The sequence below is a fragment of the Coloeus monedula genome, assembly GCF_965178545.1.
Source record: "Coloeus monedula genome assembly, chromosome: 6".
NCBI lineage: Eukaryota > Metazoa > Chordata > Aves > Passeriformes > Corvidae > Coloeus > Coloeus monedula.
This window is the reverse complement of record NC_138786.1, coordinates 17,405,097-17,424,535: the sequence shown is the minus strand read 5'-3', so window position 1 is coordinate 17,424,535 and position 19,439 is coordinate 17,405,097. Positions and strand designations below refer to the sequence as shown.

Sequence of the window (19,439 nt, the reverse complement as noted above, 5' to 3'; positions counted from 1 at the left end):
ACAACTTCAGTTGCAACTCAAGTCAAGCACAGAGTGACAAAACAGACTCTGCAGGGTACTAATAGTCTCTTGGTCTAAACACATTGAGGGCAACATAGGAGTTTACTGAAGAAAGAGGGAAACAGCACTTGTAATGAGTGTTCAGTAAACTTCTCCTATCCTCAAGTTTTGTTTCATGCAAAGAGATGTGGCAAAAATAGATTACTAACATTTGTTATCATCAGAAAAGCCTAACTTGAGGTAGAAAAGCTGGACAGGAAAGACACTCAGGATTTTGGTTTTCTCTCTCCCTGCTGCTATTCCTTCATCTAGTCCTCCTTCCCCTTCTTCAGCTAAACTCCTTCCCAGCTTCTGTATGCACAGTACCAGCTCATGTCCACACACGTCTGCGCTAGTTAATGTATAAAATGGCCTTACCAGCAGCAGCGCAGCGAGCAGATGATGAATTCCATTCCAGCAAAATCAACAGCAGGGGATTTCCGACAAGATGGCAATAGAGTAAAACACAGTTCAGATACTCAAAGAAACATGGGAAACCCAAGATAATGGATTACTGAAACACAGCCTGAAATACCAGTAGCATTTTTCCAGAATTCAGCAAGATGAAACTTCTGGGAGGCAGGCAGAGTGAAAAACAGAAAAAGGTGCTCTTCTAGAGAACAGGCATACATAGCTCACTCTTGAAAAGACAACTGCACAAAAGAAATAGGCTTTCTGCCTTTTCTTAATCTATCAGAATAGCTGTTATCTAGAGTTTCCTCCTCTTATTTCAGGGTAGGACTGTTCAAAACAAAAAAAAAATCCTCCTCCTGACAAATGAAGAGTTAGCGACTATTTTGATAATGCTTCTCTATCTAGTTCTGCCTGCCTTTCAAGTCAGTTTGGAAGCAAACAAACAGTAATACCAAAATAATAAATAAGTAATGAGAACTATTTTTTCCAATCCTTCCTTTTCTCTTTCACAACATTAATTCCAGTGACTCAGACATATTACAGTCCAAAATATCTGTTGAGTCTGTTGTTTTTTTTCTAAAACTTACTCTCTTTCTTGAAAAGTGTTGAAACAGTCGGTTTATACCTGTTTTATAAGATTTCATAAACTCCATTCATCTTTCTGCTTATTAGTCAAGAGGGAAAAATTCCCAGCCACAGAGCCTTAAAGCTCCACCTTGTGGAAGATGCCTAGAATATTCCAGTAGGCTCCAGGGGAAAAAGGACTTCAAATCAAGCTTACAATTAATGACATGTTTGACATTGACACTTTTTCATCAATCACACAGTAAGATAACCTCTTAAATGGATTCTACACCAGCAGAAAAACAAGCAGTGGGGGACTACCAATAAAATGAAAATAAATGGCTGTACCTTGAGTCTTGTGTCCAGTTCTGGGCCCCTCACTGCAAGAAAGACATTGAAGTGCTGGAGCATGTCCAGAGAAGGCAACAGATCTGGGGAAGGTTCTGGAGCACAAGTCTTATAAGGAGCAGCTGAGGGAGCTGGGGTGGTTTAGCCTGGAGAAAGGGAGGCTCGGGGGTGACCTTATAGCTCTCTACAATGACCTGAAAGGAGGGTATAGCCAGCAGAGGGTTGGTCTCTTTTCCCAGGAAACAAGTGATAGGACAAGTGGAAATAGCCTCAAGCTGTGCCAGGAGAGCTTCAAATTGCACATCAGGATGAAATTCTTCACTGAAAGGGTGGTTAAACATTGGAATGGGTTGCCCAGGAAAGTGGTGCAATCACTGTCCCTGAAGCTGCTCATGACTGGACACGGCACTCAGTGCTACGGTTTAGTTGGCATGGGGGTGTTTGGTCTAAGGTTGGACTCAGTGATCCTGGACTCTTTTCTAACCTGAATGATTCTGTCATTCTGTGAAAAGCTGGTTATATTTTGTGGCAATGCAATAACCATCCTGCTTTGAACCAACTGACAGCACCAGCAGCAGTCCAGAACACATCTTGCTTTCACCTTGTTTGCTGGTTCCCATGCACTGGACTTATTCTCTTTGTAATCAGGAAAACAGGGAATCACAGAGAGATTCACCTGGACAAGGGGCTGGTAACCAAAGAATACAGCAACCCTGCCAGCAGGCATGGATAAGTGACTAACAGAACTTCATCTTGCAATACTGGATTGACTGTAATTTTACACAAGGGTTCCAAAATCTATTCACAGTCCCCCTCCAGACACCTATTACAAACACACTCAGCTGAAAGCTTGTACTGAGACCAGATTGGCACATCCACATGCTGCTGTCTGTGATTGTGCAGCTGCGGGACATTAAGGCCAGCCTAGCCAGTACTGCCCTCTGCTGAAAGAGCCTGCACAGGCAAACGGTAGCAACTTCTAGTCTGTTTTTCTGCATCATACAATGTACCTTGTTTTTCCTTCTTCCTGCAAGCCTTTACAATATCCAGGGTTCTGTTTTATCGTAGGGTTTTTTAACTGCTGCTTCTTCCCCAGGAGGGCTACAAAGATGTCCAAGAGGTTTCTAAGTTTACATACTGTAGTACCATGCCAGCACACGCAGACTCCAGAAATCAAAGAGCTGCTGCACTAAAGCACTGCAGACACAGCTCATGTTTTTAGCAATGTAAGAGCAAACAGGTAAAAACATTAAAAATAACAGAAAGTAAGGCATTCAAAAATAGCCCCATAAAAATTTAAATTTTTCCTTTGTCATCCACAGTACAGCAATCATAGAATAGTAACACAAGATGTTCTTTTGTGTACTAAACCCAAGATACTTAAAGAACATACATCCATATCCATTCAACACTTGGAATTTGCAAAATTACCATAATTAGTAACTAACTACCAACAGTAATCACATTACTTTCTCTGATACAAACTTTGCAATGTTTCTATTGTCCATCAGTTGCGCCACTTTGAGATTCAGACGTTCAGAACAATCTGAAAGTCTGCATACCTTAAGGACTGAAATACTGTACCAAATATGAAAGTGCAGTGCTTTTAGCAACCAAATAACACTTGGCTGAACAATACCTTTGCTCGGAACACTGGACACGAATGTGAGCTGCCTGAATGCAGGGTCCCTGAACACAGAGAAGATTTAAACGTGCCACTCAGAAGAGAGGGAAGCGCATCCCTGAAGCTCCGCAGAGAGCACGGAGCTCCTCCCGGAGCTGCAGAGGGAGCCCGCTGCCCGCTGGTCCCCAGCGCCGGAAAGGCGGGGACCGTCCTGGCACTCACCGCAATCCACAGGCCGGGCTCGGTTTCACTTCTCAGCAATGATCACATCGGAAAAAAAATGACGAGTGATTACTCAGCAGCCAAGAAGAAGAGCGTCTGACCTGTTGGTGCGCGGTACCCTTTGAATCTGTATGTTAAAAGACGTGCTTGTTTTAAATCACGCTCAGTGTTTTATTCTTCCTGTTCTCTAAGCTAAACGAGCTCCAACTCTGAATGACCCTTCACTTCAGACAGGGCTTCTGTGGAGGGCATCCTTGGTTGTTCAGTTAATACCCTGGTTGCACCCTTTACTTAAAAAAACCCCCAACACCCCTAAAAAAATCCCAGGCTTTTACCATAACAAAAATCTTTGCAACCTCCATGAAGTCCTCACAATTTTCAATGCTGACAACTGTTACCAAAAAAGAGCCCGAATACAGCAGAAAAAAACATTAAGTTTATTAATAGACTTTAAACACACCAGAAGAGATTAAATATACCCCAGCACAAAACCTGAAACAATGTACTTCACCTTTGCACACTGTAGTCTTTTCGATCAAACGATCGACTCTTTATTTAAAAAAAAAAAAAATCCTCACTTATACAGTCTATCTTCCAAAATGCAGAAGTGTATTTAAATTTTTATAGTTCACAAAACAGGACCAAAATCACTGATAATAAAAACACTATGTACGGATGGGAGGCGAAACCACCATTTGTGTATTAACAATGATGAAGACTTTAAAAAAATGGCATTCCACAGAAAAAGTACCTGACATCACTGACATGTGAAAGCCCCTCGTTTAAATCTAGCTTTGACTATTACTCTTCATGAAATTAGAGCTAAAAATGTCTAAAAATTACACTTGATAGATACATCAAAGTTTCAAAGCCACTCTTCTCACTTTGACCCCCATATGAGCCTATCAAAAAGGAAACTCATGCTGAACTATCATTTTTTACCCAGTAATCTCCTTTTGCCCCCTACCTTGCTTCAGCTACGGTTGTGTGCACATAATGGATGCAGTGGTTTGGATTAGTTCACTTGAAGCACTAATCACCGCATTCAAGAGGAGACAGATCCAGTTTAACTTATGTAACCTCATTACCAGATGAGTGAAGGAACACAGTGAAGCTGAGAAAAGCAGCACCTTTTGTAAACTGGTCATAGGTTTGGTTTTTTTGAGGAAAGGTGATATATACACCTTTAAAAAGAGATGCAACCAAATTGTTCCTGTAACAACAGAAGCAACAACACATGTAGCCCAGTCCAAGTCAGTCTTGTTGAGATAAAACTGTATCGTGTTTCTAGCAATTTCTTCCCTAGAAATCAAAAGCATTACAGCTAGATTATCTCTTGGAAAGCCCTAAGTGCTGCCACATGCTTCGTCACTACAGCACTCTCTATCTTCCTGCTTGGCAGCCTCACCATGCATTATTCACTCTTATTCCGCTGCCATACGTTCAGTTTCTTTGGTGGGGAGTTACTGTGCCTGCTAAACCACTTAGTCTGCAAGCATAAGAGCATCCACAGCATCAAAGGGCCTGCAGGAACTAATTTTTTTTTTAATCCACAACTTCAATTAGATTTATCAGCCTATAGAATAAAAATTCATTAAATTCCAAAGATCCCTTCAAAAAACCACAGGATAGACCTGTCTGTCCATGGAAACACACCCTCTCCATCATTACTAGTTAAAACAGCAAAACTTAATGAATATAAGGCTGGACTCAGGCTGCCCAGCTATATTGAGAGTTACATGCAAAAGGTGTGATTACAGGAAGCGTGTTCCAGGCAGAGTACAAGAACTGGGCAGAAAGCTCAGAACCATGAGAAATTCATGCCTGTTTCATCTTACAATAATAAAATGAGACAAGTTTATTCATCTCCACCTTTCACAGAAATTACAACCCATGGAGACTGAGGGCATGGAACAAAATGCATCAATTTGCCACTATAATGCACTCTGACAGCAATACACATACCATGACCTTTAATCCATGTAGGCCTTTTCCACACATTTAAAAGGTAAGTTAGAAGCACAGACTGCAGTGACAGATTACATGAGCATCATTGACAAGTCCTTCTACGTGTTGAATTTTTTTCACGTATTTAATAACCAAAGACATCAAACAATTCTGTTGCTGCTATCCTGACTGATACTCCTTGCCTGAGATTTCATGCAAAGTGCAGTTATGTTTATGGTATCCACAGCTCTTAACTACAATAAAGGAGGAAATTCCGACAAAGGAAGTTAAGCAGTTGAAAAACCCAAACCTTGCTGGTAATACTGTGACAAAACTTGACCACTACAATTTAAAATGACCAATCAGAGCAAACTTTCTAAATAAAGGGATCTGGACAAAATACTCATTTCATTGGAAACTAATATCCATGCAAAACACAGAAATTATAATAAAAGTAACGGAAAATATTTCTGAACTTATTCATCCATGAATGTACAGAAAGAAAACATTTTTCTCCTTAATTAGCATGCTCCCTCTATCTGACCTTTGAGATCTTTTTTATGAAGCATGAGAAGACCGACATACTCTGGAATGTTGTCCTTGCCCAATGCTAGAGGAGATTTATAGCACCTGCTGTTGAACAGGCAGGCTAGTCCATGGTTTGTGCTTTCACATCTACATAGGTAAAATAACTGAAGGCAGCTGAAGAAGAACTGACCACATACTCAGCTTCCTCTTAAAGAACAGGAAATCCATGTTTTGGTTCTCTGGGTAAAACGTTGAGAAAGACGTCAACACACACACAAAACGGTAAACATATGTGGCCTGCAATGATATGAAAAACTTAATATTCAGCCTTTTAATGCACTTGGAAAATGTAAGTGTTCTTCTGAATGTACATTTGTATTAATTATTTCCTGCCTTATCTACAGCATTGCAAGTAGGGAAGCAGCTGGACTCTGGAAATTGAGCTTCTCTCTGCTGCTTTTCATCCTAATGTTACATAATGGACCAGATTTTATAGTGTGACTGCCACCCTTGTCTTCAGTCTCTGCTTTACAGAGTTCTCTGTTTTTTCTACAGTAACTTACTCCACAAGATCAGTATCTCATCATAAAATCTTTTGTGTCTAGCTAACTGGCAATGTCAGCATTATATCCTTAACAGAAATGACCTAATCCATCTTATTGTGCATTGAAAGTAGAGGACTCCTCAGTTATCTTCAAATATGTGATTTTAAACCTACTGCAGTTATCTAAGGCAAACACACACCCTTTGGGTTGCTGGGAAACAGGACTTTTCTAGTTTGCCTGGTTTAATACAGGATATACACACCTGCAGTCAAGCACAATGACAGGAAAATCAAGTTGATTTTCACAAAGTATTCCTTTCTCTGATAAAAAATACCCAGATGCAACAAGCTATTTTCACCTATGGTCCCCTCCACCTCCCACGACTATAGTGTATTTGATTCTGTAAGTTATTTAACTTGAGTGGTCATTATGACCATTCAAAAACAACCTCAAAAAACAGTGGCAGCCATCAGGGTTGAGCTAATCAAACCTGGAATGTGTTACTCTTTCTGAAAAGCTCTCTCACTGACCAGCACAGTAATACTTCTCATCCAGAGACATGAAAAAAGCATCTTCCAAAACCTGCACTTTCCAAAGCACTTCTGCTATGTAGAGGGTACGAAACCATATCCCAACAAAGGCAGAAGAGAAATAGTCTTCACTTCTCCTTGCACCTTAAATAAATGTCTCACATACTGGCCTCACCCTTCAGCCCTAAAGTAAAGTTCATCAAGGTCCCAGACCTTAAACACTTACAAGTTGAAAAAGAAACTAACACTGTACATTGAATAAATAGGAAAAACACTCACTAAAGCCACTGTAAAAATACTACAAAACAAAATATTGAACAGATAAGCATGATTAACATTTTAATAGTCATCACCAAAAGGACAGTAAAAATACATTCAGCAACATTTCATCAATTTGCTTTATAAAGCTATAGTGCAGGAGTCAAATCTAGAAATTAGGTAAAAGTAGTTTGGATGTTACAGAACGGATTTTAAGAAGCTGTCTTCCCTCTAGCACATTACATATATCCTGAGCTTTCTCCAAATAAAATTAATAATTTCCCATTTAGCATTTCTCCCTTTCTTGCCTAGAGACCTCTAAGAGGGATATCACCACTATATTAAAGGTCCCCCATTATCCTTTTCTTTCTCCCAGCTTATGCAGACCCTTTACTTACATGCTAAGTAATTAGTTTACTGTGGAAATTTTTCCCAAAGGGGTGAATTGTATTTTAAGGACATGCTCTAGCACCAACACATTTCATGGGAAAGCAACTGACGAAGTAAAATACACAGACTAATAGCACACTCAGTGATTATTATTGCTGTTCTGACTTCCAGGTTAATAAGAATTTAACCACGCCGCATGCAGCACAAAGAGGTGGTGTATTAGTTCACATCTCAAGAGACTTAGCCCAGCCTAACATAACTTTTATCAGTTGTGCAACACAGCTGCAATACAGACAGCCCCTTCACACAGCCACAAAAACTAATGCAGGAAGTCCTCCACTTCCTCTCATTATCATTACACTTCCAGAATTACACTTGCAATAGAAGCAGCAGCATCCTCCGTGTGAACATGTATCTTCTTGATTTGCTTGAGGCTGCACAATGTTCCTCTGGAAATGTGTTACTAAGAGACCCAAAGCACAACACCCTCCATCTCTACGTGTGCCTGGGACACACAATATTCACCTCCCAAGGTCATTATGAGGAATACCATTCATAACTTGCTAAGCTTAAGAAGCCACACAGTTCTGCATAGCTGTCAGTTTAGGGCAGCAGCTTAAACCCAGGGCAGCAGCAAGGGCAGAGTTTCCCCTTCATAAAGGTCTTGGTTCTCTCACAGAAATCTCACAGGCTAATGAGAAACACCTCGTATATCAGGCGGCATTCTTACTTAACAGTAGAAACATGGCTTTAAATTAAAAAAACTGAAGGGCAATTCATCTATCGTTCAGGAAGAGATGAATGTGTATTTCAGATCCTTAATTATTAGTGGTGGCCTTCCTCTTAAAGAAAGCCCTCAGTTGGAAATCACTTCTTTAGATAATGGAATCTTTCAAATGATTACCTTCTCAGGGACTGCAAAAACTGTTGGTGAAGATGCAGTAGTCCACAGCAGAGGGAAATCACCCTTGAAAACGCTCAGTCATGAATAATACATTTAAAACATGCATTACCTAACAGGCAAATGCATTACTGATTTAAAAGCCGATAAGTGAAATTGGAAGGGTTTTTTAATAAAATTCAGTGCACTGTGTTTTCTGGTGATGACTAAACACAAGTGACAAACTAGTTCTAAATATGAGGTTCGCTGTTATATCCCTCTTCTCAGACAAGCATGTCCCAGACCTCTTTGGAAAAATTATTGGTGAAAAATGTGTTCCTAGTTATCATGTTACCACAGTAAAGCAACAATAAGAAACTCAAAGCTCGAGCAACAATGTAGATGGAAATCTAAGCTGAAGCCACAGGACCCAAGAGTGTCACATTTCCTTCCCTCTGACTCAGGCCTGGATATTCTAGGCAAAATAAACCCATCCAGGATGGTAAAGCATGCCTCTCTGACAAACCTGCTGCATCGATGTCTTTTTCAGAGGCTTTCTTGAAAATGTGGTGCAAGGAGGAGATCTATCTACCCTAAAATGTAAAGTACTCAAAACACTGTTTAGAGCTCTCAGCTGTAAATGCTGCCAGAGCTCATTCAACTTATAGTAATGCCAGATGTATCTTAAATTCCTGGTAGGGTTTCAGAGATAACTTGAAAACAAAATACAACAGTAGCTCTATTGCCAACTCTTGCTTACATTTTAAAATGTATAAACAAGCCAATCTGAATTGAAATCATTATGTTTCAGAACATCGTACTCACTACCACTTACTTCATGGGCTGCCACAGTAGTTATTTATTACCCTGTCAGTCAAAATGTAAGCATTTCTGACAGCATGGCTTAGGGAAAAAAAAAGTACTCATAGTTTTACTATTTCAGGGAAAATATTCAATTTACAGAGTATAATTTTTCAGAAACCCACATAAAAATATCTCTATGGTGCAGAACTTTCAAGCTTGTTTCTTCAAATGGTTTGCTGTTAATTTTTCCATTTAGCTGGGATCAAGAGTGCTTGAATTCTTCACTACTATGCACAATACTGTTTCTGCAGATTAGGCTATTACCCAAGCAAAAATTTCCCTGTTAGACTAAAGCATATGAAATGTACACAGAATATCCATTTTTTAAACATGTTTTCGATGTGATTTGCAAGATTCTTTCTAGCAGCCGAAAACTAAGTTATTTTTCTGACTCCTGCTCTTTCTTCAGGCCTACAGCAGTGCTGCTACAGCAGTAAATGTAGGTTATCAGCCATACCTGAGGTGTTGTGCTAGCAATCACTGCAGAACCTACAAACACCCACAAAGTTTCTCCAAAATCAACAAGTGAGAGCAAAGCTCACAGAGATAACTATATCCATACTGACCAATGGAAAACAAACGGCAACCTATGTACCCCCGTCTTAACACTAGGGAAGGAAGACACACTGAAATTCAACCACAACCTGGAGTTACTGGTGGCAACCCTAATATTCAAGGTGTGCTGCATTTTCTGGTACCACAGTCTGTGTGGATAAAAAAGTCATCCTGAGGAAAGAGCTAAACAAAAATAAAAATCATTTGTCCCTTAGCCTCTCACAATATTTATCATATTTACCAGTGCTTTAGTCCTATCAACAGCTTAACAAGATGCAGACTAAGTATCTCAAGGATATTACCATATGTGAATCTTTAAAATATCAGCAGTTCTCAATAACTTGCCTGAAAGTTACCATTTTAGAAATGGGAAATAAAAGACAAAAGGGAGCTGGAGAGATGTCTGAAGTCACCTGGCATGCTAATGGCCAAATTCAAAATAAGAATCCAGCTCTGTTGGAGTCCTAAACAAGTTCTCTGTAGAGACACCAAGAAAAACTGAAATACAGATAGTCACATCAAGAACAGCTCCACTTTTAGGAAAAGCATTTTATTCCATGTTCACCATGTTTACTAAGCATTTCTTAGTAAATTCCCCTAGCAAATATTTATAACAATATGAACACAGCAGAATTCTCTCCCTTGCCCCCTCTGGAAATGTAAGGGGACTTAATTGCGAGGAGCAAGTTTAGAGGTGTTTTATCATCCTCACCAGAAATGGTTCTCCAAGGACTCAGAGAGGGTGGAGAGCTGGATAACTTTTCATATTCGTGTCTCTGTGATAGGCCTATGGCACATGTTCATCACAACCAAATGCAGACTTTGGAAAGCTTTGGTGGAGTAGGTGCACAGATGTTCCTCGCAGCAACTCGGGCATGAAATAAACTGATTCACCATCAAGAAGAAATTCTAAACTGAATAGAACCTAAAATTCACTAGTTAACAAAAGTCACAGCACCACCATTATAAAACCTGCTGAAGGACACTAGCTAATGAAGAAACAGCAATTCTCAACACAACACATAGTGTACTTTCAGATTTCTCTCTTGAGCTTGACCAAGCAGGCCAAGGGATGCTGAGAGCAGTGGAAAAAGCTACATGCCTTGTTAAAACAGGGACTGTTGTCCTTTTTAACGGGCTAATGTAATCCTTTCCCTCTAATTTTAGTTAGCAAGAAGGTAATATTTAAATAAGCAGCTCCAGGCAGTACATTTCTCTTAGAATTATTCACCAGCATTGATTTGCTTTCGGTAATTGCCTTTGGACATTTTAGATCAACAGACATCATTAAATATACACTGATGAAAAAAACAAAAGATAGTTTTTCAGACAACCACGTACACTTATCTGGTACTGCAAGTAATTTGTCCTCTTGTTTGCATCTGAAAGCAGTGTTAAGCTCAGGGAAAAACATTTCAGAGTAAATTGGAGGCCCAGCATAACCATAGCCAACATTAGCATGAAACCTACATCATTAAACCATGTTTATGGGGAAGTGAAGAAACTGTCCAACAGTCTTGTGATGGTTTGTAAAACATTACTGGTAGGAATTTAAGAGCTGCAGGTTTGAACTACAAACATTGGAAAAGCAACGCACCATATCTTACAATGTACTGTGATTTTGGAGCTTTTTCATTTTCATTGTGAAAATAATGCAGAGGTAACTACCATGCACTCACCTGCACAGAAAAATGCTCTGGTGCAATACAAAGTTTTTGAAAAAGTCCATGTTGTGATATTGAAACTTGGCTCAAACTCTGGTAAGGCAACAAAAGACACTCATCCAACAGCTGCCGGCTGTTCTCATCACAAGGAAATACCTCCCATTTGCAGTTGTGTTCTTTCACAGCTGCACAATCCCCATGAATCCATACAGCAGGCCACAGCACAAACCTGCAAGGCCACAAATACTGGAGTTTCACCTTCCCCTCTGCACTCCTGCACCAGGATCATGCAGACAGCAGGTCCCTTCGAGGTGGGTGCTTCCCTGCATCACCAAGCTTTGGATGACTGTTGAGATAGCACTGGCCTTAAACAGCCATTGGCACCAGGTGAGACAATCTGGTTTGTGCTTTGTTATTCTAATGAATGGATTTGCATGGCATTCTTGAAATATTTTGCTGGAAAAGGACTACTTGGACTTAGTTTTTTAAACAGCACTGTCCTCCCAGTCATTAAACACTTGGAAGTCATACTCCAGCTTTCATACTTCCATCACTTGTGATGGAATTGTGAGGAACAATTTCTTATTAACATCAGGAAACACTGAATTACCAGCCTGCATTCCACAGTGTAAAGACTGCATTGTAGGATTAGGTGAAGTAGTTTTCCATGTTTTTCCTAAAATTATTTCATCCCACAAACATTAGCTATTCTTTCTCCAGATTTGAAAACAACATGTGACACTAATCACAGATTTTGCCTACTAAAAAGCTACAAAGCATCATTATCACATCCTTCAATTAAGGACAGGGTGTTCTACTTCCCTAACAGCGTCAGATTTTGCCCGATAAATAACTACAAAGCATCATTACTGCATCCTTTAGTTAAGGTTACAGGGGCTTGCTTTCCGTAATGGTGACTAACCAAACAGTACGTACTACAGGAAAAGAGCGCCATTCCTCTCTCCTGCTACCTGCAAATTTGATTAATCTAAGAAGCTGTTATTGTAATCAGTGCTACAGACAGCAAACTGCAAGACAAGCTCAGATGAGCGCCTTGTCTTGCAAGAACCAACACATTTCTTCTGCAGTCAGTCTTCACACAAAATACTCAGATCCTAGCTCAGAATTTGAGAGTGCAATTTTCTGCAGGAGTGCTACAAGGCATATTCACTTCAACTTTATCAGGAGTCAATATTGACCATCACAACTATATATATATAAGCCACTCTGGAAGTACAACCAGCAGTCCCAAATGCTCCTGAGCAGTAGCACTGGTATTTGCAACACCAGAAGCATTATGTCCCCATCCCTGAAAGCAGAAAGCCAGTATATTGCTGAGAACCAGAAGAGGTGACTACAGAATTACTCTCTTCAGGTGATGCCTGTGCTCTGTCCAGATGGGATACTGGGCTTTTCTGAGTGGCAAGGTACCCTCAATAGAAAAGATATTATCCTTCAGATGAAGATCCCACTAATGTTTGCCTGATGGAAGAATTGAACTTCTCCTTAGCAAAACTATTGTGTAATATTTGGAAGTACATAAAACCAGTTTTAATTTATGATGCACTGCTTTTTTAAAGTTTGCTTCAGTTCCAATTAAATCACAAGTGGCATGGCTGAGAGCACAGTATTTTCTGCTCTGCTGGGGTGGCTGGGGTCCAGGCCATCTGCGTGGAATGCAAGGCAGGACATTCCACCCTTCCGCCAGCATGTCCAGCGGTGCCAGCCGCTCCTGCAACCCGCCAAGGGGACAGGGAGGGATCTTCTTTTGTTTTCCTTATTTGTTTATTTGCTTTACTCTGGCAGCAGGCAAAGGGCTCTTCTCTTGCCAAGTTCATTACTATTGTAAAATGTTCCCAATTACACTGAGTAAAGCACTACAGTGAGGAGGGGGGAAAAAAACAACTTTAAAGTTTACAATTAAACTACAGAACTTTTTAAGCCTTGATTTTAGGAAACAGGTGGGAGCTGGATTTAGCATATCTCTCGCAAGTGCTCAAATCCACACACATCACTCATTCAAAATATTTCTTTCAAGTTTTTCAATGAAGTTTTTTGTTAAATTAAATTTAACAAACAGTACTAAAAGCAAGTACAAGAAAGCAAGTGCTATCAGCCTCTTCATTTACTGGTCTTCTACAACCCCCTTCCAAACAACTTCCAAAACATCAAAGTTTTATGTTTAGATCCGGGATTACTCAGCCATAGGTGATATAATAACTACTTTTTTCCAAAATGACAATCACTTTGTTATTATCAACATGAAAAGGCATGTCTGTATCTTTTTGGCCCCCATTAACTTTCTCCCTCATCCCATAAAGTTCTTGTCCCCCGCTCACTGAGTACAGACACAAATTGTTGGTGGAACATCTCAGAGTCTCCTAAAGATGACAAACTAATCAAGCAGCAATATTCCACTACTGGCAGAACAGATTCAGGAAAATCACATCATTGTTTTTCTCAGTGGCACCACAGCCTAAATCAGCTTTTTTTGTATGACTCTACTCCGAGGGAGTGAAAAGTGCTACTTAAAAGCTTAAATGACAAGATTATGACCTCCAATTTTATCGCTCTGGACATCAAGTTGACTGTCATGGCCATACAGAGTATATGCACACAACAGGTTTTTTCTCATGTACAACTCAGTTGTTTTATGTCTACTCTGCAATTCAAATGTTACATGTTTGCCTTTGAAGAGATTTGATTTACTAACTTGCCTCTTATGTCTAATATTCAGTACGAAAATGTATCATTCTCCCATTCTCAGATCAGTCAGCACTGTATCAGCCAGGTCTAAGCTGCAAAAGACAGGGGACCTTCCTCTCCAAGAAAGAGGAATCCATTCCTGTGTAGTAACTAGAAGTTCTCCAAGCACAGCAAGAGACAGTACAGAACTACACTCTGACAATGCAGGAGCAAGGCTGTCCCTTCCAAGACAAAGATAATCAAACAAAATCAGTACTTGTTTGAAAGGTATTATTCACAAGTCCCTTCTGCTTAGCGGGAGAGCAAAGCATTTGCTTCATATATTAAAAATAGGTAGAAGACCTGAGCATAGCAATAACTATTATATACTACAAGAGTGCTGAAGATACCACAAAGCCCCTCTGTTTCTCTAAATACATGAAGTTCCAGCAGCCAAGAATTAAACCCAGAAGTCTTCCATTGTTCTTTTTCATTATGAAAAGAATTCACAGTTACACTTTAATACAAAAGGAAGCAGTAAGTTCAGCAAATGCTTACTGTCAACGCTTAATCGATACCGACTTAGGAAAAAGGATGAGAGAAGCAGGAGACTAGGAACAGCATTAAAAGCAAACACACATCCACCCCTTCCTGAAGTTAAACAAAAGGCACCAAAACTAACCAAGCTGCTGCAGGTCCTGTGCCAAGCTTATACCTGCCATGCAGCTCCTGCCCACAAAACACACCAGACGTGAGCATTTCAAAGACTGAACATTACCCCTTTCGTGAGATGTTCCCACATTTCTTAGTGGGCAAAGAACAAGAAAATGGACTGCTGTCTAAATCTGTTTACCTAAAATAAGCCATCCTTACTTCAGCACTCCCTCCCTACCCCGAAGGATTTAAGAAGCATGCATTGCCATGATCTGACAAGATCCAATAAACCGGACAGCCTCCCTCTCGCCTGCACAAGGACACAGCTGCTCTGATGCCTCATCTAGGCCTTGTGTGCCCAAATGTCGCCTGTACCAGCTCAGCCAGATCTTTATTTCAGTAGCGTTACACATTCCTCTAATCAAGGCTGCAGTTAGACCCACATGCAGATAACCAAATCCTGAAGGCTTCTTCTCACACAAAAAGATTAGTAGAGCTTGTGGTTTTTCACTGTCCCTTTCCAGCTCCACTCTCTCTTACAGGAGCTCTGCTAAAACTTGGTACACTTCCCAAGCAAAACTGTCACCAGCTAATCTCTAAAAGCCACCAGCACTCTCCCCTCCCCCCAAATGGATCCATCCACAGAACAAACCCAGCTGCTCCTGATAAACATACATGGCTGCATTTCACAATACACTGGAGACCCCTAAAGAGCTGTGCCTGAGTACAGCATGCTTGGTCCTGTAACAAGTGTATTAAGACACTGCCCCTTGCATCCTGGAAGCACAAATATTATTGGGAAAATATGCACAAAATCAAATTTTAAGCATGAACTGAGTCACAAGGAATGTACTCTGAACAGCAGCTAGGTAAATTCAGGGTGAACACAATTAGTCATCATTGGTGAGTCACACAAAACAGTACAATTTTCAAAGACAGCAAATTAAGAACATTCTGTTATAATTGATTTTAGTCAAGAACTTCATGTCATTTCATATTAAGTGCATTTTTTTTTGTAAGTTACACGCCAGATTTTTACATACCAAAACATCTGGCTGAGCATGTGGCTATAGACAGTATGTGATGCACAGCCGACTTCCTAACCTCCCTCTGGTGCCCTGGCCAGCACGAGTTTGCCATCTGTGGCACTAAGGGAGGGAGGACATTTATCGTTATTCTTCTATAATCACATATTCAATAAACAGGATTTCAGACCTAACAGCTGCACCCAGCAATGGGCAATGTGTTATACCTGAGTCAGTCCTTCACCAAAAGATCACATGTGACTATCCACAAAGGGAATCCATCTCTGTCCCAGGACATACAGCATCCCTGAGTACCGAGTGTTATGTCAGCAGAAAAAAAAAATAGCAAAAGACAGGCATAACTTGGAGTTGAGGTTTTTGCTGGCTATTACCATAGTGGGTGACAGAACACAAAAGAAATCATACAGAATGACTCAAATTTGCATTCACTTTGCTGTGGCAAAGAGTATAAAAGAGAGCCAGTCTAATTTTAGCAGAAAATAAGCTGATGTACAAACTATTGTTTAAACAATGATAAGCAAGTTAGAAAGGCTAAGTCTCAGTTAAAAACTACATTTATGGAAAGTGTGCTAAAGCATCTGTCGAAGCATATTAACCAAATTAGCATTACCCACCACCCCATAAAAATCACACACGTATGTACAAACGATCACCACAAACCCTCATGAAATCTGCAGCAATCAAACAGCATAACCAGCAAGCTGAAATGCAGCTTGTTTCTGTAGCTGCCTGGCCCCTCTAATCTTCTGCTCACCAACTTTGCCATCCTGACTGATTACACTTCCATACCAGACTTGAAGTTACTTTTCTTCCACCAAACAGAAGAATATTCTGTCAGTGACATTTCTGGATCCACAGTTATAGCAAATGAGAAGAACAACTTCATAGACATTGGAACAATTATTTCTCAGAGGACGTATTACTTAACTGAAAATGGATTATTTTAGCCTGCTTTATAGAAAAAAGGTTTCATCTTGTCTAGCACATAACAGGTTTCCATAGCACCTAATGTCACAGTTCCACTAATACATCAAGCTAGCAGACTGTCACTACCACCATTACAATTGATCACACTCCCCCCTCTACCACTCCTGGTCTCCCAACCTTCCCTCTGTGCCTCTCCCATGCAGAGGTACTTGTGCAGCAGTACAGTGAATTGGATCAGGAATTGATCCCAACTGAAATAAAATGCTGTTTTCTTTCCATTCGTTTTAACCTGCATCACTAGCAGGATCCAATTGCCAAGCATTCAAGCACTTGAGCAGGCAAAGAGAGGAATAAACAGCTCCAGCAGTGAGAGGAGGGCACTTCTCTCAGCAGCCCCAAAGTGCTCAGGGAACTATGGCATAAATTACACGGTCTTTGTACAATAGCAAGATTTTTGTTGTAGGATACTGCGGTACTTTTTATAAAGACCTGCTCCCCCACCTTGTAAAACTATACTTAAAGTTCAGTTCCACAGAAAATCTTCAAGGTTGCCTTCACATACTCTTCACCTGTTGCTTCAGCTTCAGTTGTTTCAGTTGCTTTCTCTCTTCTGGAGAGAAAGTAAAGCATTTGTATTAAAATATTAAGTAATGTGTAGTGAGCAGAACAAGATACCTAATGAGATATTTATGCCAAATCTGAAAAAATTAGGAAGTTCTACAGCACTTTTCACCTCTCTTCTCACCTTTTCCAGAAGAGAAGATTTTAAAAACAGAGGAAGGATCACAGTAGAAGTGATTGGGCACAACTCTGGTGTAGCCAGAGCTCCTGGGCTGAGGCTCTTCCAGCCCATGGCTGTGGCTATTACAGGCATGGTGGTGGTACCAACATTTACACTGGATGGCCCATTATTGTGAGTGGCAAAACAAATACATACTTGTTTTGTCTGGTGAGGAAAATTATCCTCCTCCTCCAAGTGATCCACCCCATTTCCTGCTTCTCAATACTCTAAAAGCAATTTAATGTTTCTACATTTTCATCTCCACATTGAGAATTCCACATTTACCTCCTCCAGTCTCAGCCATGAAGAGCAGCAACACATTTGTTAGATGGCTCTTTTTCTGCCCAGCTGCATGGATACTAAGAGAGGGAAAAGCCATGTACACAATACAGATTTTTATTGATGTTGATTTTATGCTATAATTTTATACTTTTCATATTTCAGTGTGCTAATGTTTTGTTCAAAATAAATTTCAGTGATACAGAATGATGAGCTAAACCTAGCATTTAATTTTCCAAATAGTACTTGCATATTCTGCATTTTGATACATATGCTAATACCTACTAATTAGAATCATAACAAAGACTTTAAAGATAGGAATTAGGGAGAAGAACTTTCCAAACCAAAATTGATTCGTTATACGACAAAACAAACATTAGAACCATTTCTTCTGTATAATGATGCGAAATATTCTCACAATAGGAGAATTGGAAGAGAACTCTAATAGGGAAAAAAATTAGAAACCTACATACTATAAATTTCCCACTTCATTATGCTCAGCCTCACACACTGCTAAAATAAAAAAATACCATCTATATTTTATCATAGCTCAAAAAGACAAGAGATAACACGGTTTCTCTGTGGTACAATACAAATTCTAAGTACGGTATTAGAAATGGGTGACAAACACCATGCAAGGACTTACTGATAAAACCAATACTACAGCATTATGGTTAAAATCTCTGTAGCAAAAATTAGTCTTATTGTTTTAGAGCAGTTAAAGGACCAGGGAAGCTTCTACACTCATATGCTTTTTTACAAAGATGAAGGCATACTTTTCTTTATATCAGCACTGTAACTACATTAGCTTAAGAGGTTGTTTCACAGAAGCCTACAAAAGGTGAAGCAATACGATTTCATTGAATGGGAAGATCCTAATCAGTACCTTGTATTAGCAATTTAATACCAAAGACCACTGAGACAGGCCTAGAGGTTAAAATCCATCAACTTTCTAGTAAAACTCCTTTGATACAGTCTAAAAGCTCCTGCTTTTGTAATAAAAATAAAATTCCATCAATCACTCTGCTTTTAGATTAAACCCATAAGCAAAATTAGGCTCACTAGAAATATATTCATAAATGCTGAAATCCTGAGAAGTATTTCAGCACGGCAGGAAAACGGTGTCACACTATTAGAATTGCAAATTATGTCACCTTTTAGCAAGTGACCAGCAACAGGCCACTCAGAAATGCTTGGCAATGGAAGAAGGTTTGTTTTCACAGTAGTTAAGGCTTACTTTATGGCTAATCCATCTCAACTTTGCAGGCTTGCTTACCTCAGCAATCTGCACCTTTGAAATAAGTAAATGGAGAAGTTTATTTTCCTGTTCCAGACTGCTGCTTTCAGTGTTTGTGTGAGTTCATCAGCGGGTACACTGCTCCACAATGACAGCGTGAGTATTCAAACCGCTACCAGACTGACTACCTTTTTCTTACTGTGAACCCTGCAAAAAACGAACAAAAACCCAACAACAAAAACCCAAATCCTGCACCACAATTTAGACTACTAAGATATCTGTAGTATACAAAATGCTACTCAAAAAACGACAAGTCCATCCATTCGTTAAAATGGCCTTGCTCATCTCTTACACCGTTTTGGGCACTTCTCTCCTTAGCGGTCACCACCTTGGTCAGACACACGAGATATCTGTGGAGCCGTATTCTCAGTAGGAGCACCACGCTGAAGGAAGTAACA

The 19,439-nt window shown here is 39.9% G+C and overlaps 1 protein-coding gene across 2 annotated transcripts in view; it reads right to left on the bottom strand.

Annotated features, from left to right (window-relative positions):
• Positions 1 to 19,439, bottom strand: part of MOB2 (MOB kinase activator 2) — a 110,134-nt gene that overhangs the window by 74,398 nt on the left and 16,297 nt on the right. The window contains exon 1 of one of the 2 annotated variants that reach the window (XM_082283893.1): positions 11,388 to 11,452. The exons of the other annotated variant lie outside the window; for it this stretch is intronic. Within the exon in view, the coding sequence (XP_082140019.1) occupies positions 11,388 to 11,437 (50 nt within the window). The 5' untranslated portion in view covers positions 11,438 to 11,452. Of the gene's footprint in view, positions 1 to 11,387; positions 11,453 to 19,439 lie in introns of those variants that run through there. 2 annotated transcript variants of the gene reach the window in all.